This window comes from Phragmites australis, chromosome 6 (assembly GCF_958298935.1).
Source record: "Phragmites australis chromosome 6, lpPhrAust1.1, whole genome shotgun sequence".
NCBI lineage: Eukaryota > Viridiplantae > Streptophyta > Magnoliopsida > Poales > Poaceae > Phragmites > Phragmites australis.
In genome coordinates this window covers 22,322,919-22,350,785 of record NC_084926.1, presented here as the reverse complement: position 1 = coordinate 22,350,785, position 27,867 = coordinate 22,322,919, and the positions used below count along the sequence as shown (strand labels likewise).

The window sequence follows — 27,867 nt, the reverse complement described above, 5'->3', positions numbered from 1 at the left end:
TTGGCCGATAGTAATAACGATATGTTATTTGAGATCAAAAGATTTCTATTATCCAACTTTGATATGAAGGATCTTGGTGAGGCCTCTTATGTTCTAGATATTGAGATTCACCAAGACATGTCTAAAGGGGTATTAGCTCTATCCAAGAGGGCTTATATTGACATAGTACTCAAAAGGTATAATATGCATAATTGTTTTGCATCACTTGCTCCTGTTATTGAAGGAGATAAGTTTGGTTCATTTCAATCCCCAAGGAATAAACTAGAAGCGGATCAAATGAGGACGATTCCTTATGCTTCAACAGTCGGGAGCATTATGTACACTCATGTCTGCATGCCCCCTGACTTAACTTATATAACGGGGATGCCTGCTAGATATCAGTCAAATCCAGAATTAGAGCACTGAAAATCTATCAAGAAGATCTTGTGTTATTTGCAAGACACTAAGAATTTTCTGCTCACATATAAGAAGTCTAATAATCTTGAGGTTAAGGTTTATACAGACGCTGACTTTGCGGGTTGCATGGACACAAAATGTTGACTTCAAGATATATTCACCCTCGTGGGAGCAGCCATTTCTTGGAAAAATCTCAAAACAATCCCTTACTGCATCTTCTACGATACAATTTGATTTTGTAGCATGTTACGAGGCTAACAGGCAGGCCGTATGGCTTAAGAATTTTATCCTAGAACTGAGAGTGGTTGGCAGCATAAATAAGCTAGTCACGATATACTGCGATAACAAAGCTGCAATTTTTTTTTCGAGTAACAAGCCAAGAGGTGCTCCCAAACACATTGACATTAAGTATCATGTTGTGAAACAATCTCTTATTGTATCTTCTACTATACCATTTGAGTTTGTGGCAAATTATGAGGCTAACAGGCAGGTTATATGGCTTAAAAATTTATCCCAGAACTAAGAGTGGTTGACAGCATAAATAAGCCACTCACGATATATTGTGATAACAAAGTTACAATTTTTTTTTGAGTAACAACAAATCAAGTGGTGCTGTTAAGCACATTGACATTAAGTATCATCTTGCAAAAGATAGAATCTAGTATCAAACTATTAAGGTCTAGCATATAAGTACAAAGTTCATGCTTGCCACACAATGTATTTAAAGAATATTGTCAATATGTATTTAACTGATAACCTATGATTCTAAAATAATTAGTTTAAGATTTCAGTTTCATGATCCTAGATATAAAAGACCATAAGAAAGAAACTAACTCCCAAGGCATAAGTAACTATCTATATCAAGATGAAATTGTGTACTATAGATCATGAGGTCCAGCAACGTTTTTTATAGTTGTTGTGATTGTATTATCTTAGTGCGTTATTTTGTTGAGTGTGAACTGATGATGATTAGTCATTCGATCAAATAGAAGAATTTTAATTATGATATTAGCTAATGTCACTAACTGCCATGGCCAACTCTAAGGGGTTGGTTAACCCCACATTGTGCCTCTGATGAGGGGCCCGATCCCATGGCTTAGTCCTAAGGTCACCCTGCGCTATAAGAAAAGGGGTTTCTAGCGCCTCGCACATGTCTTTGTGCTAAGATTAACAAAACCCAAACCGATCAAGGGGAGCTCGAGCGCGACTTGAAGACCAAAGCCGCCTTCAGGATCCTCCTGGCGACGTGGTACACCTACGCGGTCTTTGTTGACACTCTACACTGACACATACGCCATTTGCATCACACAGGTGAGGGTTTTTGTGCACTGAACTGATGGCTTCACCAAATTCAGGTTAAACCCACCTCCAAATTCATGGTCTTCGCGCACCGAACCGATTAAGTGTTCATGCCATTAGGCTATGCAATTAATATCAATTAAATTAAAATTTGTTTATCAGCTAGATTCCGCAAAAAGCAGCCTAGCACAGCAACTGCAAACGGGCTCCAAGTCTAACCAAACACTAAAGTCACTAACCCTGCTAGGCCAATGCGTCACATATGATTGCGATCCCAAGCTCCTCCAGTCCAGTACAGAACCGGAGGTAATCTGATCATCCATCCAGCATCCAAGGGCTGAGAAGAGTCCGAAGACACCTTGAGATCGGAGGCCGACCAACAACGTCTAACGCCGGCAGAGCGGTTAGCAGATAATCCCGGGCGGTCTGTTAGATAATCACGGCTGCTGTGCTTTTAATCCGGCCCCCCTCATCCCCAACTCGTTAGCGCCCCCCCCTACTACGCCCACCCAGCGGCACGCAGGGCCCACCCGTCAGCGGCACGGCCCCGCCACTTGTCCCTTCCTCCGGAGTCCCGAACCGAACGGTAAGACGAGATGAGACCCTCTGCTTTTATTTATTATCTTTTCTCTTCTTCGCAGAGGGAGCTGTTAGAAAAAATCAGAGGCAGGGCAGGGGAGGGGGTGGGGGGTGTCTTTACTTCGGCCATCTGCACGGGATCAACGCGAGGTGGATGGACTAGTCCCCAAGCTGACCTCCTCGTTCTCGTCGATTCCCTCTACCGGGTCCACTCATTCCAGTACTCCTCCTGGTTCCCTCCCCCGCAAAGGCGCTCCATGGCGGCAGAGGCAGAGAAGGCGGCGGCAACAGATCTTGGTGAGTGTGGAAAGCTCCGTTCTTTTTCTTCCCCTCTGTGATGTTATCGCTAGTTCTTGGTTCTGTTCGATTGTTAGTTGTGCCGTTCCTGTGCTGCAACCTCTTATCGATTCTTTTCTGCGCGCGCATTGGTTAAGCGGTGACTGACGGGTTCTTTGCTCCCCTTTCTGGACCAGGGCCACGGTTGGGGATATCACCGGCGACCCCCGACATTGTCCGGAAGCCGGCTCGGCCGTCCGGGACCACCGGCGCGGATGCCTCTTGCTGCACTGCTCTGTCCACCGCCGCGCCAGAGCCGGAGCCGGCTGGCTGCGGCAAGGTGGAGAGCGACGGATTCAGCTCTGTGCTGTCGCCCGCCGGGGAACAGTCCCAGTCTGCGTCGGTTTGCCCCGACAAGGTGGAGAGCGACGGATTGTGCCCCGTGCCGTCGTCCGTGGAGGAACAGTCTCAGTCTGTGCCGGAGGATTTGGGAGAAGTGGACTGTGCGGTGAGCACGCAGGAGTCCAGCACCTTGCCGGCGCAGGCGGGCGAGTCTTATGGCAAGATTCAGCAGCAGCAGCAGCAGGAAGGTGTCGCCAATGGCAGTGATGCTAGTGCTGCTGGTCCTGTTCCTACTCCGGATAAAGTGGAGCCCACACCTCGTAAGCGGTGGAAGAAGTCGACCAAGGGGGTGCCCCGATTCAAGGTTATGAAAGACAAAATCTTGAAGGCAAAGTTGACCCCGAACGAGTCCACACCGGGTAGGGTTAAGAAGAAGAAAATACAGGAGGATGGTACTGAACATGTTGGAATTGGCAGTTCTAATATCGCGAGACGGAAGTTGGATTTGGATTCTTCTGAAAGTAAAGCTTGTTTCAGCAGAGCCACGTTGATGGGTAATTTGAGGAGCCTTGCTAAGAGCCGTGGTTTGCGGGATGATCCAAGTGTGCGCATGAGGAGCAAGAGAGGGAAGAAGAGGAAGCTGATGATATTTAAGCTCCAGGAAAGTGGTGGATTGGCGATGGTGCCTTACCAGAGAACCCGAACTGATGCATCATCCTCTGCACTTGTTCCACTTGGGGATTTTATGCAACTTGCTACCTCGCGCCATGGAAATCACGGGAAGAAATTGGAGACTAAGGTGTTGGGCCTTGATGAGAAGGCATTACAAGTATATGATGTTCTGAGGAAGTGGGATGAGAGTGACAGTGAGAGTTTCGAAGGGTTCGATATTGGCAGCGGACCTGAATGGGATGAAAAACGACGCAACTGTGAACAATGTGTGGATGTATTTATTGCAACGATGTACGATCTATTGGGTAATGATCCTGGCCCTTTTTATGCCTTTTATGTGTGCAAATGCAAGAAAAAAGGATCACATTACATTAATAAAAAAGGGACATGACAAGAGAAATGCACTTCTAATCTGATTTGTCTAGAAAGGTCACGAAACCTTGCACTGCTACAGATTAATCCATAAGCTCACCTTTTTCTTTTTGGTCAAAAAGCTATTCTTAAATGTTACTATTCCTGTTTCCCCTCCTTAGTGTTTCCTTTGGAGTCAACGAAAAATAAAAGGAACTGAATATGATTCCTTGATACTTTGTGAACTCCGAAAGGGATTTTGAGAGTTATTTAGTCTCATGTTTAGAAAAAAATTTATTGGTTTTAACAAATATGTTGATATACTTTACTGAGATGCCACTGTTCTGTTTTCCATTCCTTATTTTAGATTTGGCACTCCTTTTAGATGCCTTTTAGCTTCTAAACTATGATCAACATATTGAGACTGAGTGCATCATTGTTTCTGAGAAAATTTGCAAGCATTTATTCAAAGATGCGCATTTGGGAGGTCCAATGGAGATTTGATAAGTACAGAAAAGGCATTATGCATATAATTTGACCATAGCACTATTTTAATTCCTTTTTTTAGTGTCTTTAAAGTTCTTTTGGGTTTCATCTCCATAAGAGTGGCTGGGTTTTTTTTTATGTTGGCTCGCCAAGCCTATCACAACCCTCCTCCTTAACCTGGTCTTGGGACCGGCTATGTTGGTCTCCAAAGAACCATCCACGGATAGAAGCGTGTGAAAGTTAGCAATCCACGTGCTAGAACCATAAGTTATGCATCAGTCTCTTTGCACCGTTATTACTTTTATTTTTTTAATATTACTAGTAAATTTATAATCATTATTGTTTTCTCATGATCTTTTTAGTTGGATCTTGTGTGTTTCGTCTCTAGCTTACCCAAACTTGCTTGGGACAAAAGCTGTTGTTGTTGTTGTTGTTGTTGTGTCTTTAAAGTTCTGTAGTTATACTTTATAGTGTCAGACTGTCAGTCTAACAGTGATGCCTGGTTGTCATAATTTATAACAAATAGCGCCTTTCTTCCACAGTAATCATGCAATACTGGATCAATAAGTCATAGAATCTTATGCTTCTATGGAACATGCAAGTTTAGATTGGATTCTAAATTCTGAACTGCTTTTGTGTCAGGACCCAGAAAATTCTCTCAGTGGGGTGGATCGGTAATTGATTCTGTGGTTGGTACTTTCCTTACACAAAATGTTGCTGATCATTTATCTAGGTAAAATAAGAGATGATCCATAAATATGATTTTTAGCCATTTTATATGTTTCATGCTGTAACTAATTTCCATTTTTGTCCCTTCCGCTGCATTTTTTATACCCTCTTTAAAATAAAAAGCAATGCTTTTATGAACCTGGCGGCAAAGTTTCCTCCAAGTAAGAGATGTTGTAAAGCTGAAGATTGTTCAAATGTACCTCCATTGGTAGATGGTGTTGAAGAAAACTTGAATTCAAATGAAGTGTCTGGTATTGTTGATTCCGTCAATTCAGATTTTAGTAAACATGTTGATTCTGAGAAAGAAGTTGGTTATGATAAAGAGATAAATGGTCATTATGGTAAAGAATACAGATCAGTTATAGAGAGTTTTATTGTTGGTATGAAACAGACAGATATTTCTACTTTGGACACGGAACATCTTATGAACTTGGTGAAGGATAAGTCTGGAAATCCAATGTGCGCTGAAATGACCTTGAGAAAGTTCATAGCTACACTGCAACCGAAAATCACATCTCATTGGGACGAATTACGGAAGGAAGCATATCGAAAAGGATACAATAACAGAAATTCAACTGGAACAAGTGATGCAGTAGATTGGGAGTCGGTACTACATGCGCCAACACTTGATGTTGCAAAATGCATTGCAGTCAGGGGTCAGCATTACCTTATGGCATGTCGGATACAGGTACGTGATTGCAAGACAAAATTGTCAGTTACTTATTTCTAAAATCCTGTCCAACATTTGAGTAGCTGGACTATATTTTGCACCCAAAGAGAGGAACATGCTCATCTTAATTTTTTTTTTACATAATCAGCATTTCTTATCCTTTTCAAGCTTGTGTGGACAGAATATATTTCTAAAATTCTATTCAAAATTTGCGTAACCAGAATATATATCGTTTTTCATTTTAAGAATGCATTTCAGTCACTACATATATTGTTTGCTTTCATGTGATGTAGCGTTCTACGGACGAAATATTTATTTCATTTACACATGTACTTAATGGAATGAGCTTTGCTTATAGTGTGTCCGTTGTGTTACTAGAGATTATTGTTATAGCCTAAACCTCAAATAGATAAAATTTAGTCGTTTCTTCTGTTCTTTCTTAGGAAAACCACCATCCTCTATGCTACAAAAGATATGATTATTCTTATCAACAAAAGCAACAGACATTTCCTCTTTACAATCCAAGCTAAACACATCTATGTGTGCGTGCATGTATTTTCGAGAAAACATTTTGTTATCGTTCACTGTAAGCTACTTAGATTGTACACACATTTATTTGTTAAATATTTTTCTTATTTCAACAAACATGCTTCATCCATTTTTCAGGGCTTCTATGCCAACTGAAGCTATGTATATGAAATATGAAATCTTCAGTTAAAAAGAATGCGAGAACTCCAATCTCTCTCATAAACTGTTGCTAGAGCATTGTTATGCCTACACTGCAAAATTTGATGTTACTCTAGGCAGTCTAGCATAGTTTATGTACATGCATACATATTTACTTTTTTAATGTGTTTATTATTGTTATTTACTTTACTATTGGCATATAATTACAAAAATAACTGTTGGAAGGCGTAACTAGAGACTTTTTGATGTCTGACATGACTCTATTTTGTAATGGAGGTAGAAGTATATATTCAATACTTTGTGATTTTACATGAAACGATTGAAATGTCATGTATCATCCACACTTTGCTCCTTATTTTTCTACAAAATCAATGTTAATAATAGTGTGATTGAAATATCAGTTTCATCACATAAGCTAGGGCTTCTTATTCTTGGCACTGGCAACATATTTTTTCTCTTCTCCTTTTTATTCACTAGATGCAAGAACTAAAAGTATCATTTTACCTTTTTACAGGCTTTTCTGAAGCGTTTAAATGACGATCATGGAAGCTTTGATCTGGATTGGCTTAGATATGTACCACGTGAAAGCGCCAGGTATGGTTATGTTCATAAAACATACACTACTGCCTATTGCTTCACCATTTTACTCTATTATTTGTTGTTGTTGAAATGCCAGGACATATTTGTTAACTAATATTTAGTTATGTTTGATTTTATTGCTTTTGTGCATGTTGAAATATTGAACAACCTTATTTTAGGAGAACAGTTGGGGAGGACCCAGTACCATTTTAACAATTTGTTGTCTAAAACTGTAGAAGTGCTACTGGAGGAATATCATGGCACTTGTAGTAGGGAACTGCTAGCGAGCTAGATGAACTAAGAAAATCAAATTTGTCCACAGTTATGTATAATCTACTTGCATAATGGAATTCTCACGTACTTTTTTGTTGCTGGGCATCAGAAACTATCTGCTCAGTATACTGGGGCTTGGAGATAAGAGTGTTGATTGCATTCGTCTTTTGTCATTGAGGCATAAAGCGTTCCCAGTAAGTTATACTTTGTCTTTTTATAGAAAAAATAATCAAATCCTGTCAAATGCGAATGCGCTCTCCATGCCTTTTCAGGTTGATGTCAACGTAGCTCGCATAGTCACAAGGCTAGGATGGGTTCAACTTCAACCCTTAGATGGTTTGGAATTTCATTTAGTTAACTCGTAAGATTGGTCTCAAGCTGAATTTGTAAACACCACAACAACAATTTTCTGCTTATTTCTTCTTCCCTTTTGTTGAAGATATCCAATCATGCGTGATGTACAAAGGTATTTATGGCCTCGGCTGTGTACCATTGATAAGGAAAAATTGTGAGTCCTTTTCATCTTTTGAAGATTACTGATATTTCACTTTTACTGTTACCACATCCATCTGACATACCTGTAAAAAATAATAGGTATGAACTACACTGTCTTATGATAACGTTCGGAAAGGTACGTGTATATTCCAAAGTGATTAATAAGATAAGTTTACATTTTAGTTATGAATATTATTCATTGCTGTTAGTGGTTGATTGCTTCCACTATACAGGTAATGTGCACAAAAATAAATCCAAATTGCAGTGCTTGCCCTTTCAGTGCAAAATGCAAATATTATAGTAGCTCACTTGCCAGGTAAGTTTCATGATTTCTACTTGAATTAATTCTCACAGTGCACTCCTACTTTACTGTTATGGTTCTAGACCCTGTACCAATTGTATGCCACTAGTTGAATGCCCGTGCTTTGCTACGGATTACAATTATGTTGCCTGCATATTGTGAAACTTGCTTTGCTTAGAGATACAAACTGTTAATCTTCGTTTTAAATTTAATCTCTTCACAAATCACTACCAATAAGCTTACACAATTTGTTATGAATAGCTGAAGAACCAGTTAAAGAATGAAATTATAGATCAAAGTCAAGATAGAGAAGCAGCATGAGCCAAAGGGCACATAGGAATATGTTCCTTCTAAGAACTTATTGGCCGACACTTTTGTAATCCCTTTCAAAATCAACCTGTGCTGCAACTTCACTACCATTGAGCTCGTTTCCAGCAAAGATACTACGTCCCCAAGATATTGGTCTATTATCTTCAGCATCATTTTTTGCTCTATTGTTCTGTGTACTCTAGAAAATAGGGAGAGAAAGAAAATCAAAGCTTGCTGCCTGCCTGAACATGGTAATTGGACAGGTCGTCTTTGAGTTCTCTCTCAAGGCTCCTCCAGCTCTTTACCCCTTCTCTCCAGATCCAAAATAACCGCCGTGTCCAGATGTCCAGACCTCACAACGGTCATCTCCTTTCTGATTCTCTCCTCACGCCTGCTTCCTTGTCCATCCATGGCAATGTAGTAGCCCATCCATGGCAGCGTAGCACTCACCCATTACGCAAGCAGGCGTGTATCTCTCTCTCTCTCTCTCTCTCACCCTCTCGCGCGCGCACAATGGCATGCAACGAGCTGCGGTGGCCAGCGAGCATGAGCTGGCAGATGAACCTGATTTGTTTCTCTCTGCTTTGATTCAATTCAAGAACTGTCCAGTTGGGTTCAAATCTTCTCTCGTCTCCCCATGATTCAGTAGCATAAATTCCAACGGTTTTGGTTCGATTCGAAGAAATCACGTCAGATGCAACCATACTTGTCTTCGTCCCACAAGATCTGGCGGTCCTTCGATCCCTCTACCACCTACTTCCTCCTCCCCGTCGGCAGCATTTCTCCCCGTTGTCCTCCTCGTCGGCCAATTGGGTTCGAAGAAGCCGGTGTGGTCCTTCTCTTAGTGATCCTCCTCGTCAAACCCTCTACCGCCGTTATCCTCTGTCTCACTGGCATGCACCCGAGTAGGGAGATGGATGGAGATGGGGAGGCGTCACTAGCTTCGGCGCTGGGGATCGGGGCATCGGGCCTGCAGAGGGGATTTTGTGAGGTAGAGTGCGAGACAGGAAAAAAGCCAACCAACACTGACCAGATGACCCCACATGTCAGAATGAAGGGAGAGGGCAGGCATACCATCACCACCAACTGGAATTTGAAGTAGATTTTAACTTAAGTAGCAGCCATTTAATTAATCTGTACTATAACACAAGGGTTGTTTAATTACCATTAATTTTAACATTTTTTTCAAAAAAGTTGTAATTAATAAGATAATTAAACCTATCAGAAAAATTAATAAGATGGTAATAAAACAAAATATGGTGGTCCTGTAAGTTAGCTACAGCGTAAAAGATGGTCACTCTGAATTATTACAAGAATTTGTGGCTTTTGTAGGAAGAAAATATTTGCTTGATAGACTTTGTTATTGCTTTAGAGTTTAGACTAAAACATTTTTAGCAAAACGTTCACTTTTGTCCTTCAACTCTTAAATAGTCTTCAGTTTTCACCCTTAGCTTCAATACCATTCAATTTCCGTCCCACAAATATCAAAATCAGTGCAAAGGACCTCCTTCACCCAATCCAAACTAGTACTATCTTATGTGGCCACTGGGTGGGACCTGACGTAAGCTGGTACTACCACTTGAATATCTGATTCAGAAAGATAGTTTAGAAACAAAGAACATTTTCTTCTTCCTCATCCTTTTTCTCTATCCTTGAGTTCCAGCGTTTGTTAAGATGTAAACTGGACTTCTTCCTAAAATGAAATATTGAGTGATGACATTTGTTGTTACCAGACTGTCGCTTCCTCCTGCGGAGGAGCATGAACATGAACGCAGCAAAGAGCAAACAAACATGCTTACTTCTGGAAGCCTCCTTTTATCAAATGGTAGTTGCTCGCCAAGTTTTCAGCAAATGTGTCTACACCAAGCTGAAATAAGGAAAACTGCTGAAAGACAACCCATCCGTAACTGTGAGCCTATTATTGAGGTGCCACCAAGTCCAGAACATGAATATGAAGAAGCACCTAACGAGCAAGAACCCTATGAAGATGATCTATGTGATCTTGAAGATATTGTACCAGAGGGAGTACAGTATGATGTAGAAATAGATCTTAGCTCAAGCAAGCATATGGTGAACAATGGTTCTTGGACGCCAAACTATGGAAAAGACTTGGTCTTGATCAATCCACAATGCAGTTTTGGCCGAAATAAAAAGTTGAAGAATATTGGCCGTCTTAGGACTGAACACAATGCGTATGTAATAATACTTCCTTGGTATATTTGAGATTTTTTCCTCAGAAATCAGCAGTACCTCACTAAGTTTGTTCAATTGTTATTGCAGGTATGTCCTCCCAGATGATCATGTAATCTTAGAAGAGGTGTGTTATATTGTGATTCTTAACTTTTAAATGAAGTATATTGTACTTTTACAGTGTCATTGACTGATTTAGTGACTGGGCCTGTACCAGTTTGAAGAGAGAGTTCCAGAAGATCCATGTCCTTACCTCCTGGTTGTTATTTCTTGTCCTAATGATTACACGGTGAAAGGCACTATTCTGGTGAGCAACTACTTACGTGGAAACTCTAGTTTTGAAAATGTGGATGTGATGTAATAGATAATAAAATATATTCTCAAGGAACAGGGTTTGATTATACAGACTCAAAATTCAACACTTGGGAATGTTTCGGCCATGTAACTCAGGGTATCAAAATGAAATTAATAGCCGTAGACAAAAGTTACCTAATTTACCGTTAACCTCCAACATTCAGCTGCTTTACTGATCTTTGAGGGTCAAGTCTTAGTTTATGACGTGGAACCCTTGGCCCTTGTTTGGATATGCATGCATTTGACCTAATAACTTGGGGTTGGCAGGGAAATTAGTTCATTTTCCATCTAAATCCAGGGGGATTGGATCTAGTACCCTTCCATCCAAACAAGCCATTAAAATCTGTTGATAATCATTTCTTCATTTCATTTATCTGATCGTCTCACATAATTGATTAACATAAACTTCTGATGGAGCCATTTCTGTACATTTTGAAAAAAGATTGTAGCCATTGCAGACAAACTAGAAAGATAAGTTCTTCAAGTGCAAATACCCACATAAAAATCTTATGCTAATTCAAAATTATTTGAAACCTTGTGGATGAAATTAATCTAAATTGACGCACAATCCTCATAGTTCTAATGACAATGATGTTCTCTCTCTAAACACAGCATGGAAGTATTTTTCATTGGTACTGCTGACATTAATATATGATTGACGTTATTTTCTATCCCCCCCCCCCCCTTCTTTTTAAACTGTTTGCATACGTGAATAAGCAGATACCCTGTCGGACAGCAAACGGAGGAAAGTTTCCATTGAATGGTACCTACTTTCAAGAACACGAGGTATGCAGCCTTTGATCCTTTTTGTTCTTTTATCTTTTTACAGTGTGTATTTATTACTAGTTAATAAGGATGCAATACCAGGTTGGCTAACCACTGATCCATCAAATATACCCTTGTAGGTTTTTGCAGATTACTCATCTAGCTGTTCGCCAATAAGTATACCTAGGGAATGTCTCTGGAACCTAGAGAGATGCATTGTATATTTTGGTTCATCTATACACTCGATCACTAAAGGTATTATATATGCTAAATGCAAACATGAAAGCAGTGAAGTAGTTGCTGATGAGTCATATTAACTGAAATTCTTATCAACCTCAGGTCAAACAAAACAAGATATTCAGGACTGCTTCAAGAAAGGTATTAAGTGGTGGTGAACGTTTCTTGTTTTCTTTTCTTTTATAGCCCATTCGTGGAATTTCTTTTGATGTGCGAGGCCAACTAGCTAATGTAGCCAGCTCAAGGGTCTCAGCTCATAGGTCATAAGTTCAAATCCCACGAAATCGTAGTGAATGGAAAATCCACACAAGTAATCCATCCAACAAGTGGATGGTAGGAATAAGGTCTTCGCTAAAGTGCTTAGGCAGCTTTGGCGACACACCATGGCTATTTCATTGGTGCGTGGATCTTTATATATTGAAAATCTATCTACAACTATTTTGATATATGTTGCAAAAAACTACAATTTCTAGTACTTATTTAAAAAATCTATAATTATTTTGACACATGTTGCAAAAAGCTACAACTTTCTCACTATAGACCCACATGTTATCCTGTCGCAACAGGTGGATCCACGGTTAATCCTCTAATTACATGTAATAGAGGATGACAGGTAGGCTTACAGTGAGAAAGTTGTTGTTCTTTGTAACATGTCAAAATAGTTGTAGGTTTTTGAAATGGGCATCCGAATTTATAGTTTTCTGCAACATATGTCAAAATAGTTGTGGGTTTTTAAAATTTACTCTTAGATATTTAATTAACTATGTGATATAAATTCTAACATAGACCATCGCAAGAAAAGGGAAATTCGAGCGAGTGCAAGATAAATGAGCTTTCTAGTTTCTACTGATGATTCTGGTGACCAAACTTGCTTTGTGAAATCGCATGCTGAGTTGAAATGGCACACGCAGCAAACAAAAGATTGAAATTGCCATTGTTTCTACTGCCTATGAAGTTATGATACGATATGTGATTCCTTTTCCATCCTAATCTTACTTGTCAACTGCGTGGTCCTTTTTGCAGGATATGTCTGTGTACGAGGATTTGATCGGAAAACAAGATACCCCCAGCGCCTATGTGGCACGTTACATGCCACCAACGTTAAAAAGAATGAAGGCGGCGAAACCCGTACAAAGAAGGCCAGGACATCGCCGGAGGGGAAGAGCAACGAGGAAGCATCTACGGCGAACTAGGAACTAGTTGTTGCTTGACGTAGCTGTGTACAAATTGTAGTTGTAACAGTGCTGAGGTAGTTCTGTAACTGTAACCCCTTGCTAGGATATGTTCGTTGTGAGGTGTAGATGGATGGTGCCTAGAGCCACCGCGTGAGTGAATAATGGCTGAGATCTGTCTCCAATGGCGGCTACTACTTTTTTTCTCCCTCCGTATGCCCTGTACAGCTGAGATCCTTTTTAAGTTTAAACTGTTAGCCTTCAAACTATTAATCTTTTTCTCCTTTGCAGGTTATTTTATAACGGTTGGAACACCGCGAGCTGGTAACTTGTGTAGGAGAGAGTGGACAGGGAGCTCTTCATTCTATTTGGATGGTAGTTTAGACTTTGTATCCATGTCTATTTTTTATTAGTATCTTTAGTGTGTTTTGTTTGTGTGTATTTGTAATATACAGAGGTTATTTGATGTAACGATAACAGTTAATAAATTTTTTATTTTTCATTAAAAAATGTTTCTGTTAAATTAAATCTTTTGAGTTACAAGTCTGGCTGCTCGGAAAAATTAATAGTTTCCACCTTAGAAAAAGAGTACAATATTGTAAGGGTAATTTTGGTCTTCCATAGTATATTCTACCAATGGCAATTGACTGACGACTTGGCAAACAGACCGTACGTGTGGAATTTTGGGTTGATCAGACGTGTATTCTAGAAAAGACGACTTGTTAGACAGACCATGCGTTTTTTTTTTTGGTTAATCAGACATCTATTGTAGACAAAGTTATTATCCTCTAATAACAAATAAGGCATGCAGAAACAATACTGGAATTCAAGCTTCTCCTCGCTAAGTTTCTGCCTTGAACTTGACTGCCTAGCTTGTAATACCCCCGAGTCTTCACGGAAAAAATATTAAGGTGTTGACCACCGGACCAGTGGGAGCATAGATGATTGGAGGTAAGGGTGCATAGATTTCGTCAAGACTTTTATTTTACTATTTAAATGTCTTGTTTTAACACCGATCAATTCGTGATAAGTCTAAAAATATCAAACTATTAGATGAAAAAGAAAATAAAAAACAAATAAAGGGGATATGATCGGTCATCACCCTAACCCTATCTACAATTCTTCCGCTGCCGCTGTGTGCCCTAACCCTAGCTACCGCCCATAGCGATGCCGCCGATCATCATCCGCAATGCAGCCATCATCCAACGCCGCTCAACAAACCTCCGACTGCCGTCCAGCTATCACCGCCATGGGCCCACCACCAATCGCAATGTGAGGACCATCAAATTAACAAAAAAAAAAGCTTGATTAGCAAACTAAATCTCATGTATTAATTATGCAAGGAAATAATTAGTCGATCGCCCACATGTGGTAACCATGTCTTTCTCACGTAAGAATTTCACTCCATACCAACCACATGTAAGACATACATATGAGTAGCCATTGTTTTTCTTGTATGGATAAAGTTCATGCTATCTGATAACACCATGAACTGGCACATTATTTTTACTATGTCGGTAAAAAAAGATGATGAGAGGCGTCTATGTGGGACTGTTTGCCCTATCCAAACTTCAGAAATACTACTACCTACATAGGATCACAACAGCATGCAGTAAAAGTGATTGAAATCTATCCTACACGTCATCATAAATCAGCAGCACACAGATTTTTGAGCTACCAACTTAAAGCACATGTATTTGTTGGAGAGTGAATGTAAAAAGAGAGACACTGAATCGAGAGAGAACGAGGGATTAATTCATTCCATTGACCTGTTTACATATCTATATATGGTGAGGGGGCAAGTTGGTGTCTGTTCAAAAGGCAACTCCCCGTGAAGAGACATGAATAACCGTCGGTAGTTGCCATATCGGTTTTGGTCAGCTGTTGATCGAGCTCATAACACTTTCCCTAATCAATAATGACTTCTGTATAAATTAAATCGAAGAGACCTTAAAAACCCTGTAAAAAATAAGAGAAAAATATATGTAATAATATACTATTGAAAACTCTTTAAAAACTCAGTAGGAAAATTAAGATAAAATAATATAGCATATATATATATATACATATATATATGTATACATATACATATATATATGTATACATATATATATATATATACTTGTATTGATAGTGCCTCGTTAAAAACCTTATATGAGAAATCAAATTGGAAAAATTCATAAAGTAAAAGAGTGTAATATATATGATCCGATGATCAACAGGTTATCAAGAGTTTACTCCCCTGAGCTTTACAAATCTCGTAATCTTTTCATATCAATCCCATGTACATATTTTTGAAATGTACATTATGATAGAGACTTTGTAAATAAATATGCAAGATTATCACATGATTTTGTTTGTAAAATTTCTATCTCTCTACTTTTCTGTAGTTCATGAGAATAGAATAATTTTGGAGTAATATATTTTGTAATATTGCTCTTTATATAATATGTTTGTATTTGTGCAATACAAGCTGAATTATCTTCGTAGATAGTTGTTGGTGACTCTAATGCACCAATACCATATGATTTTGTACGTGGTTAACCATTCTACGAAGCCATACATATTTTTGTGGTGCTTTATATAATGTGATTATTTCATAATGATTAGTGGATGTTGCCACGAGGGTCTGCTTAGATGACTTCTATGAAAAAGTTATTCCTCCATATAGAAATACAAATATTATTTGAGATATGATATTATGGTTATCTAATAGATAGCCAACATCAGTCTATCCAATCATAATTATATCTAGATTTTTCTGATAGAATAAACCAAGATCTTTAGTACCATTGAGATATCTGAGTATATTTTTAACTCCTGCCAAATGATGTTTTGTTGGAGCTACGTTGTGTCTAGCTAGTAAATTCACTACAAATACATTATCAAACTTAGTGCAATTTGCAAGATACATTAGGGATCCAATGGCACTGAGATACGGGACTTCAGGTCCCAATATCTATGCATCATCATCCATATGTCTGAATGGATCTTTTCCATGTCAAGCTTTATCCATATATGTTTTTGATGGGTATGCTTTATCCATATTGATTTTTTTATATCATTTGGATATAAGCAGATTGGTGCGCAAGTATTCCTGATGTAAGATTGTAGCATCTAGGCCCAGAGGTAAGTGATAAATGTTTCGGTGATTAATGACAACTGTATCATTATAACTAACGTGTATGTTTTGAAGGGAATAAAAAAACTAAGTTCACAATGATCATATGGGTATTCTTGGTCCCTTATGAAATTCTATTGGATGATCAAATGGCATTTACATCAAGATTAAGGATCTTCTAGTTCTAAGTGTCACAAGATGATAAAGGACACTTAGAGTAGTTAAATGATCCTTTTTTTTGTCTTTTGACCATACTATAAAGGAGGGTTAAGTGTTGTAGCTTGACCTAGTTGAGTCTAGACTTAGTTGGATGCACACTTGTGAAATTCTAGCACTAGGTAGCTCAAATAAGCCCATGGGTGAGAAGTCAAGAAGATAGAGCTCGAAGTTGATTGAATTGTATGAGGCTCTGAAAAATTGTTCTCACCAGATGGTCCGGTGTTGGACTGATTATACACATCGGAGCAATTTAATGTTCTGTGAAGAAATGAGTTGACCTCACCAGATGTTCCGATGATAGAAGAAAAAGAACATCGAAGCATTTAACAGACCATTGGATTTTTCAGAAGAGAAGAAGTTCAAGGTACCGGATGGTCCAGTGTTGAGGAGTTTAACACACCGGATCATTATTTTGACTAGGTGTCTCGGTGCAGGGAGATATGAACTCACCGTATGATCCAGTGCAGTGATTTGAAGATTACGAGAGCAATTCAGGCAACGGCTATTGACAGCTGATAGAGCTAGCTTTTGCAAAAGGTAACACACCGAATTGTCCGGTGTGTATAAGGTTGTATACACCGGACCATCCGGTATTCACAGAAAGTTTGGGTGGTTGAGCAATGGCTAGATTTGAATTTCTAGCCTATATACCTCCTTACTCGGTTTCATTCATCTCTCTTGCAACCCAGAGGACTTCATACGTTATGTGTGTCATCAAGAAGCAAGGGAGAGCACTTGAGTTGATTTCCAAGTTCTTTATTGCAAGATTAAGGACGTCATTAGTGCTTTAAGAGTAGTGAGTATGCATTTAGATGTTGTCTAGGCTTGATAGGGATCAAGTGAAGCAATTAGCTTATTACTCTTGGTGGTTAACAATACCTAGCCAGTCTTGGTGATTGGAGTTATTTTCGGTGAGCTCTTGGAGTTCTTGTGGGAGCCTCCGGAAGAGCTTGTACTTGGTTTGATGCCCACCAATCCAGAGATGGAGAAGTGGCAATCGCTAGTGAGCACTTGAGTCTTAGTGACTCAGGGGGGGGAGCAATATCCTTGTGTGAGTGCTTCAACAAGGATTAGGGGAAAGTGCCAACTCTTCAATACATTGAGAAAAAATCGGTGTCCTCCATTCCTACTCACTTATTTTGCCGCAATTTACTTCAAGCATATACTTTTATGCAAGTTTCAATTCTACATTTACTTTTGAGTTATTTGCTTTCATGTTTATTTGATTTGTTCTAGCTTGCTTGCTCGAGTAGTTGATTTTCCTTCATCTAGGTTAAGGTTGCTATTTGTTTTAGAAATCGATAGAAGTTAAATTTTGAGTAGAGCCCTATTCACTCCCCGTCTAGGGTCATTAGATCCTTCTAAAGATGCTCGAGTTGAAGACCTAAGCAGATTGGTGCACAAGTATTCCTGATGGAAGATGCTCAAGTTCAAAACCAAAGCAGAATTTGGTTTTGCCCGAATCCTTCATCTCAAATTCCATCATTAGATGATTGCGTGATTCATTTATATCTTGTGTGTTTCCGATGATATTGAGATGATCGACGTACACTGGGATGATACAAAACCTTGTTGAGGATTTCTTTGTAAATACACATGAGCAATCATCATTATTGGAGTAACCCTTCTGCAGAAGGGACTCATTCAGTCGGTTGTACCACATCCTGTCTGACTGTTTTAAGCCATATAATGACTTTTATAGTTTAACACAGTACATGTTGCGATTTATATTTAGATTTAGGATTTTAAGTCCTTTAGAGACTTCCATATAAATATCTAAATTGAGTGACCCATATAAGTATGCGATCACTATATCCATCAACTGCAATGATAAATTCTTTTGAACTGCGAAAGATATTAAATGTCATAATGTTACTCCACTCATCACCGAAGAATAAGTTTCATCAAAATAGATGTGGGTCTCTACGTGAACTCTTGTGCTACATGCCTCACTTTTTATCTCACCATCTTATTGTTTTCTTTCCGTTTGCGGATGAAACCCCATTTTAAACTCACCAAGAAGGTATTTTGGGCAGTAGGTATTACTGATGTAAATGCCCCTCTTTTCTTAAACGAGCATAATTATGCCTCAATTGACTCTTTTCATTTGACTAGTCTGAACGCTTCAGGCACTCTGCTATGGTCTTTGGTTCTGGATCTACCTCAAGGTTTTTGGCTATCTTTGAGAAAAAATAAATATTAACTATTGTAATCTTTCTACTATATGATTCTCTTGAATCAATATAATTGGTGGATATTTCGTTTACGTCTTTCAACTTCTCGTGATTTCCTACAACAGTGAAGTTAGGGTGTTTCGATGTCCCAATATCTAAAGTAGTGCGCACATTTGTGTTGAGTTTTAGATGTTGAGTATCCGTAGGCCTAGGATATTTAGTATATATAAGGTGTCTATCAATTTAGGTTGATTCGTATTTACTATTTTAGAAGTTAACTTTATTTGTTTCCGTAGAAGCTGTTGAAAAGCATTATCCCTTGTGATCATACTTCTCTCCCTCTTATTTGCATTTGGGAGTTAAGTGGGTTTAGTTATTTCCACTCTTTCTGGCACATTTACAACACGAATATGAGATTAAGTGACACCTTTATAGTCAGTAAATACATTTGACAGATTATTTACAATGTGTTGCAAATTTATAGTCCTCTGAACTTCAAGTTCAGATTCTTTAGTACCTGGATCTAAGTGGTGAATGCATGTGACATTCCAATCTATTTCTTGGTATTCTTTGTGGTACTTCTAATCTCCCTCTAATGTTAGGAAATCATCATCATAAAAAATACAGGCAGTGTATCAGGCTATGAATAGGTCCCATGTTAGGGGCTCAAAGTATTTAATGATCGATGGAGAATTATACCGCATATAGATCTCCAATTTTCTATGTGGACCCACTCATGTACAAACTCTAGTCTTCTACAACACACACCTCTATACACGTATGCCATATATTAGTATTAGTCTAGATCATTAGTGAACTATTAGGGTACTATAGCTTGTAGTTAAACCATATTTGCTGGTATTTTGTCGAGCTATAGTCCAGGTTTTCCCCCTACACACACAAATCAATATTTAATCGTCGATTGCCGACATCATCAGAGCCAAGGCACTATATCGCTTGTTAACGAGAGTATTATAGTTTTCTTAGTAAGAGGCAAGCTTCGTTCGACACCCCTATCCTATTACTATGTTTTATTAGAAAGATGCGTTAACACCCTTATTATTATTGTTTTTATCAACAAGCTATGATTTTTTATATTTTATCTGAGTGACTTTCTATTATACTTCTGTGCTTTTAATGCTTTGTTACGCATTATTATTCATCAATATTACAATTTGAAATTATGGATATGATACCAGTATTTCTAGAGTAGAAATACACATGGCCTAGTTAAGTTAACCATACATATTATTGATCACTAGTTTGTTAATTTTAGCATCAAAGTAGTAGTGATGTCGATAGTCGATACATTTTGATATTCACTTGGCATAGTGAAAGGTTAGTCATAAAGCCGGATGGTCATTGAAAGGCATAACCTATCTCCTATTCACTTATATGGTGTGACACGTTCATTGAAAATATTATCTGGGATTGTCCATAGGAAAGCTCTGATCTCATCGTGGTGGGCTGTGATGTGATATAGTGATTTGATAATCTCAGCAGAGTTGATTAAGGAAATGATAGGAAATTGATGTCAATACGATAAGCATATTTATGCATCAATGTTACTGGACATATTATTTGCAAGTAACTAGTTTCTTGCTGAGTATTTTATGCTCATTCTTGTCTTCGGTGTTAAACGTAGAATCTGAAGGTCATGATCAAGACACCGATAACTAGGAATATGCGTGAAAATTTTTGGATAACACTAATAATACCATGTTTAATATTTTGGTTACATCAAATAAGTTGTATAAACAGATATTTAACCATGTAAATTATGAGTTATCATATAAATAAAGCTTCCGCTAGTTACTCTGTAAGCCACATATGCTATGTGTAAGCGCCTGTCTCTGCCGCTCCATAGAGCTTTTAGGTAGAGTAGCTATTTCTATTGGCCTGTCATGTGGTAGTCAAGGTAAGGGGTTGAAAAGGGCATTCATTCGTTTCAAAAGAATCTTTGGCTATGCTCCTTGCGCCTTCCTTTCTCTTCTAGACTAGCTTATTTTTTTTTGCATTAACATGATTATGGATTTTTAATCTATAATTATGTGACAGACGTCGCATGGGCCCATGTTTGGGGGTGACACGCCATCGGTGAGCCACGTTGTCAGCCACACCATATCCCATCGCATCGCCTAGCCAGCCGACACCTTCTGCTGCCCAGCCACCAGCCGCACCCAGCCTCATCATCGCCCAGTCGCCCACCACCGCCGCTAGCTAGAACCATTTGCTCAGTTGCTACTAGTTATTGCTAGAGTGTCAAGCCAAGGGAGAAGAAGGGGAGAGAGAAGAAGGAAAGAATAGGAAGGAAATGGAGAAAGAAAGAAGAAAGGGGAAAAAGAAGAAAGAAAAGAAGCAAGAAAAAGGAGGAAGAAGAAGACTAGGATGAGAAGAAGGGGAAAATTAGAATTTCGTGATTTTGATGAATTCCTCATTGATTTGAGTTCCTCGTTGTGAAGGTGATATCTAACTAGTCCTTAGATGCTTGTAGATGAGTATCAGACATTTGATTTCGTCATCATAATTAGTGATCAATAGTACGATTTGCATGCAACTAGGGAATATTGAAAAATGAGAATAACATGTGCCAGTTTTGGCTATAAGTTTAAAACATAAGTTGTTGGACAAGTTGGGAGTTATACATCTTCAAAGATGACTGATGAGCATGGGTTGAGATGTTATTGTCTCTAGAATATGCAGTTCGGGCAGGGTAGCCTCGACGGTAGATTCGACGACCTTAACAACATTTTATGAAAATCTTGATGCCAGATTCTTCTATAAACTTAGGTAATGCCTTATATGTGGGGTTTTCTGGCGTAGGAAGCATATACTTGTTTTGTGTGCGATATCGTTGTGTTTTGGGTACTAAAATTGTGCTTGTGCAGGTGGTAGTACTTTCGATCTTGCTTAGGCGAGCTTCCTTCATCGCCTTCGGTAAAAGGAAAGTAACGCAGATGTGTGATCGATGCTATGTTTATATTCATGTCTTGAATCTTTTATGAATAAGATGGAATACACACCAACAAGAATAATAACTTGATTTGCCTTTGAGCTTAGTCATATTATGCTTGATGAATGTTAAGCTTTATGAATGAGTTATGATTTTGTTTGTGTCTATCATGAACATACTCCATATGGATGATTGTGGTGAGATGGTAGTTGTGGAAAGTTTTATGTTTCATTTCAGAATATACAATGCACTTAACTTTTATGCGCAATACATGGAAGTATTATTTTTTGCATATATGATGTATACTTTCATTGCAATTGCAATTGCATAAGAGGTTGAATGTCACCGTGTCTAGCCGCGACTTGTACTGTTACATTGGGTCATGTGTTGCCTATGGAAAGGTAGGTGTGAGGAACGATGATGTCCTAAGAGGAGGGTGAATTAGGAAACTTTCAAACCTAAATCAAATTGGCTCAAAAAAAACTTCACAAGACAAACATACCTCAATATCTATCTAAATATGCTCTAGGTTTATCTAGTATGTCTACTCTACCGCTCAAGAGGATTGCAACCTACTCTAGCAAGGTAAATTGCAAGTATGTAAATGCAGAAATATAAATAATATAGAGAGACAAACTCGGCACAAGAGATTTTTATCCCATGATATCGATGGCATGAATGCCACCCCTAGGCCACATTGGAGCTCCACAAAGGATATGCTCCCGGTCGCCAAGTCTCTTCCAGTCATAGCTCTTAGGCTACTAAATCAACAAGACAAGGTCTAAAGCATGATGAGCCACCAAGCCACCAAGGCCAGGTCTCACCACTAGCTTCTCTTCCGGTCACTTGCCATCGTGATCATTTCGGAACTTGAGTCACCAAGGTAAGGGTCTCCGAATCCCCGTACACGTGTCTTGCCACCGCTCCACACCAAGTCGGAGGGTCAACAAGCTTGAGCCACCGAAGCCTAAGATGTCGGCGAGTCACCAAGACTATAAGGCATCGACATACCAGTCGGTACAAGCTATGATCACTCATTGATCCCTTCTTCAAGCTACAACACCTAGCTACAACTCACTCTAGGCCTATAAGCACTAAACACTCTCTAATCTTGTGCTTAATCACCTTAGATAATCACTATAAGCACTTTGATGGCTTGGATGTCTTCTCAAGTGTATATGAGCTTCCTCTAGACTCCAGCAGCATGTCACACCTTCAAATGACTGAGTGGATGGGTATTTATAGCCTCAAACCCGCCAACTAGCCGTTTTTCTAATGGCTCAGAAAATTTGTTAACACCAGATGATTCAGTGAGAACAATAGTGCTAACACCATATCATCCGATGAGTACAAACTCAGAAACTAGCCGTTGGAACTCTACTCAATGCCTTTGTAAACATTGGACACTCCGATGTGCCATCAAATCCATCACTAGACCTTCCGATGAGTTATCTTTAGCCATCTGAGCTTTTACAACCTCTCTGTGTAAAATACTTCGGTGCATTCATTCGGTGTTCATTTCATTCACACCGAACCATCCGGTGAGTTAAACCTTCTCTTATTTTCCCTGAAAATGCTCTAGTACAACTATCTCTGTGATCACCGGACTATCCAGTGGGTTGATCTTTATTCTTCAGCACTTGCAGTTGCCTCTGCAAGAAATGCTTCGAAGCTATACTCCAGTGGTGTGCACAAACAAAGCACCGGACCTTCTGGTGGGTTGATCTTTAGTCTTCTGCACTTGCATTCTTCTCTGCAAGAAATGCTCTAGTGTTACCCTTTGTAGATCACCGGACTATCTAGTGAGGTCCTCAGCTTTCTCCCCCTTTGTTAGAAATACTCCGATGAGTTCAACACACAAAGCACCAGACTATCTGGTGAGGCTATAAGCCTCAGTGTACAATGCTCTAGTGAGTGTAAACTCCTCTACACCGGACCTTTCAATGAGATCAATTCTCTTGGGATTTCTCCAATTCAATCAAACTTGTTTCAACTATTGTGGCTTCTTGATGTATTTCATCCATAAGACCTACTAACATATATTCTTGACAAACATGTTAGTCCCAATGACTATGTTATCATTAATCACCAAAATCACAATTATGATTTAATAGGATCATTTTCGCTATAGTAGGATACACTCCCTTGTGTTGCCTGTGGAAGGGCAAGAGGTTGAAACATGGCATATGTAGCATCCTTGTGCATTTTTACATTTGTCATGACATGATAATATTATTGAAGAATTAAAGATGCCTTTATAAGATGTTATTATATGGAATATGTATGTGTTGCAACATGACATACATCCTTGCATAGCATTTGGAGAATATGATATCATAGTTTTACAGACAATCTGGAAGATTGGTTTGGCAAATGTCATATCATGAGAAAGAGTGCTTACTTGCTCATGTCTTTGCCCATCTTTGTGATTAAACTCAGTTATTCAACCCCAGGTGAGATATGTGTTTATTCATAGACATTACTTGCTGAGTTTATCTCGCCCTGCTAATTCTTTACAGGTATATCTAGACTGTTTTGGCGAGCATAATGGGCATGGGATTTAGAAGCTTGCACCACATTGGTTGTAATCTAGACATGCTATGGAACTTAAATAGTAATGTGATGCTAGTTCTTGAGGAGAGTTAATCTTGTTCATGTTGTAAGTAGTTGTACGACGAGTTGATGTCGTAAAGAGTTTTAGTTTCTGCTTATACTATATTTATATTTATGAATCTTATGTTGTCATGCGTGTGATGTTATCGGTTATACTTAAAATCCAGAGAAGGTGCTACCGAAATTTTGAATTTTCAGCTAAATTATGCTTACTTGTAGTAGGGCGTTACATAGCTTGTACTCCTTGCCCTAAAAAGTCTCCAAACAGTACAAAAGAAAAATAAATAAAGAAATTTATCTGGCAAACATCTGTTTACAAGCGCTTTAGTACCATGGGAGCACAAAAGCAGGAAAACAAAGAAAGAAAGTGACCTGGTAAACAACACTAGTAAGGGAGAATCATCTCTTGGCAAGGGCTCTAGTATATGACTCACAGTACTATATATCCAGGGTTCAAAGCCCAATACCCAACTTTATGTGTACATATCAATGTGTTTGAGCGGGCAAAATTATGTATGTATGCTATAACGAAATTATCCCGAGCCTCCGCAATTCAAAGGCATGTGCTATGGGCACGCTTGCGCTCATGTATGAATTTCTCGATTATTATGCATAATTTAAGAAAATTGCTTTTAATATTACAATTTCGGCACCAACGTTTTCCAAGAAAAAACGTTGGATTCAATATACTGTCTCCCCGTTGCTATCCATGAATATCCCATAACATTACAGTCAAAAACCACACATGCATAACGTAACTTTGACCCTGCCCTTTCACTGACTTATGTACATTGTTACTACGAAACGTCACAGGATTTTGCTCAGCTCATACATCAGCACAACTGTTAATACAGGTAATTACGAAAATAATCATCAATTTATCTGTACCATAATTAAGCAACGACCAACCCACGAACACGTCAAAGTAAACCTTCCAAGCAACGACTTTTGTACTTCAAAATAAACAACCGGCTCCCATGGAAAACCTCACAACCTCGACCCATACCCCTCCTTGAACTCCAAGCAACACCAATCTCTCTCTCTCTCTCTCTCTCTCTCTCTCTCTCTCTCTCTCTCTCTCTCTCTCTCTCTCTCTCTCTCTCTCTCTCTCTCTCTACTTTTATATGTATGATCACCAAACATCATACCTCTCTTACTAATTAGCTAGCATATGGCGCTTGGCGTGCTGGTAAACCTGGCGCTATGTCTCCTATGCTCGAGCGTGGAGCTCATCACCGTACTGCTCCTCCGCAGCCTCGCCTTCCTCCTCGTTGCCGTCGTGCAGCTCATCAGGCTGCCGGGTCAGGCCGGCAGCGCGACGATCGAGGCGACCAAGGGCGCGATCGACGCGGCGGCGGAGTTCGCCTTTGGCGTCGTCCGTGACGTGGCCACGGCCGTAGTCTCGGGGTTCTTCGAGTTCCTGTGGAGCGTGGTCACCGGCGCCGCGGAACTCGCGGCCTCGGCTGTGACGGAGCTCCTGGAAGCGGCGCGGGACGGCGGCGAGGAGGCTGCCAAGGCCCTCGCGGCGGCGCTGGAGGGCGCGGCGGAGGCAGCTGTCGGGATGGTGGCGAAGCTTGTGGAGAGTTACGTGGGTGCGCTTGGGCTAGTCGTGGACAACCTCAACTGATACATATGCAATTGACATGCATGCATGCATGCATGCCTCATGTGTGTGTTCTTTATAGTTCATAGGTAGACGCAGAAATGACGCCCTTTTCTTTTGACCAATTGCCTCGTCGAGCTATTCAGGTAGATCCGTAGATGGCGTTGGACGAGAGGGAACTGGTATGAGAATTTTGGGTGTATATATATGTAGGTCAAATTTGAACTAAACCCGAAGGATTTGGATGCCAATCACACCGCTGTTTATATTATCCAAATGTGCCTTTAAACCGGAAATGTTCCACATGCTAACCATTGTTTCTTATGTTCCAAAATATTGAACATTAGTTTGTTTAGAGGAAAATTCGAATTAACGTTCGGGAGCTGGAAGAACATTAGATTTACGACTAGAGGGGGTGAATATGCTTCAACAATTTTCTTTCGAAATAGATGATCTTTTTCTATTTCTCATCTAACGTACCTCAAAACGCTCAAACGGAAGCAAAAGAATCATAGAGACAAAACAAGAAGATTAGTTCCATGGTAACATGACTCTACGGATGGAATATGAATGAATCATAGGTTCTATTCAAGACCATTCTATGTGTCTTTATGCACAAGAATTCGCAACTTTCAAAAAAACTAGAGAAGATGATCACCGGACAAGGTTACCCTCCAAGATGATAGTCGAGTGGCAAGGGGACTCAAGACCCGCTCAAATACATGAGTATGTGAGTATTTATACCACTAGCATTAAGAAGAACAACTCTGCGAAGGTGAAAAACTGCAGCTTAAAGAAAAAATCACCGAACAAGGAACTTCTCCAAGTTGATGATCTAGAGGCAATGGTACTCAAGACCCATGAGTGTACACTCGTATGTGAATTTTTATGCCTCTAGCAACAAAAAGAGCAACCTCTCAATGTGCTGAAAATTCAACTCAAAAACCAAAACGAAAATCACAAAGAAACACCGAAAACTTGCAAACTTGCAATGGAACCAATAGAGGGAAACTAGGAGGAGGAAAATTCAAGCATATACAAAAACATAAACTTCATTAATTAAAGAGGTCAGACCTATTTTAGGCGGATTACAAAGATTTATCTTTTAAAACTTCCACATATTACATAGGCTAAGCACTCATCCTTCTCTCCTCTAAAATACTAGCTCTAAGGCTCTCAAATAGGTGGCACAAGGGGGCTCAAGTGGCTGGTTCAAACTCTCCTATAGCCCTATCCCTCTATTTATAGGTCTAGGAAATTTAACCTCTAATTTTCCTAGCTTTTCTCCAAAATACCCCTCTCTTGTAGTACACTCCTACCTACCATCAAGGGCATTTTGGTCCATTTTGTTCTCCATTCATCGGATGACCGCAGCGCCTGCACGACTTAGCTTCACCTCGACGTAAGCTTCTCGATGGTGCCACGTACTCCTCCAGTCCTCCCACACTTTTGAGGCCAAATCGCGAAACTGCCTGCACACTTCTCAAAGCGTGACTCACCGCCTTACTTACACCTTAAGCAAGCGCTTCGATATCGACGCGTGTACTCCGTCATGCGATCCTAACCGCTGGCAAGTCTCTCCCGCTCCCGATCCCTCGGACCGCCTTGTCACTTCCACCGATATCCCCTTCGCTTGACTTTGTTAACACGCCGTCTCCACCCGCCTTCAATGCTTTGCTTGACCTCCATGTGTTCAGCTAGGATCACCCTTGACTCCACCCAACCTCCTTGATCGTCTGGCACCAAGCACTCCGCTTGGCCCGATCATCCCACTGTCGACCATCAAGTTGTATCCATCACCTGCACACCATGAGATAAGCAAACACATATCTCCAACTCCAATTCCAGTTAGTCCATAATCAATATGCTCAAATGAAATCTCAAATCAATTCAAATCACGTCAAAGCTCATGCAAAACCGAGATCATCAAACCAAATAAATGACAATATCAATCACTCATCACAAGTAAACCAAAGTACATTTCAACTTAGTTTCTCAATCTCCCCCTTGATGAGTGGATTG

At 39.6% G+C, this 27,867-nt stretch overlaps 2 protein-coding genes across 3 annotated transcripts; both read left to right on the top strand.

Moving 5' to 3' along the window:
* Window positions 1–2,336: 2,336 nt before the first annotated feature.
* Window positions 2,337–13,690, top strand: LOC133922123 (DNA glycosylase/AP lyase ROS1-like). 2 transcript variants are annotated; one of them, XM_062367310.1, is made up of 18 exons: window positions 2,341–2,571; window positions 2,748–3,869; window positions 5,044–5,134; window positions 5,254–5,818; window positions 7,002–7,081; window positions 7,449–7,533; window positions 7,612–7,700; window positions 7,779–7,847; window positions 7,934–7,970; window positions 8,068–8,150; window positions 10,178–10,636; window positions 10,725–10,761; window positions 10,852–10,941; window positions 11,709–11,774; window positions 11,894–12,008; window positions 12,093–12,131; window positions 13,014–13,375; window positions 13,454–13,690. In XM_062367310.1, exons 1-17 carry the CDS (start codon window positions 2,532–2,534, stop codon window positions 13,181–13,183), a joined length of 3,237 nt encoding a protein of 1,078 aa, XP_062223294.1. In that variant the 5' UTR covers window positions 2,341–2,531; the 3' UTR covers window positions 13,184–13,375; window positions 13,454–13,690. The 2 variants fall into 2 exon arrangements, with proteins under 2 accessions (XP_062223295.1, XP_062223294.1); XM_062367311.1 differs by lacking the exons at window positions 11,894–12,008; window positions 12,093–12,131; window positions 13,014–13,375; window positions 13,454–13,690 and having other exon boundaries at window positions 2,337–2,571; window positions 10,178–10,640; window positions 11,709–11,758.
* Window positions 13,691–25,324: 11,634 nt separating this feature from the next.
* LOC133920548 (uncharacterized) lies at window positions 25,325–26,122 on the top strand. Its single transcript, XM_062365157.1, has one exon. It carries the CDS (start codon window positions 25,414–25,416, stop codon window positions 25,867–25,869), a length of 456 nt encoding a protein of 151 aa, XP_062221141.1. The 5' UTR covers window positions 25,325–25,413; the 3' UTR covers window positions 25,870–26,122.
* The last annotated feature ends 1,745 nt before the right edge of the window (window positions 26,123–27,867 follow it).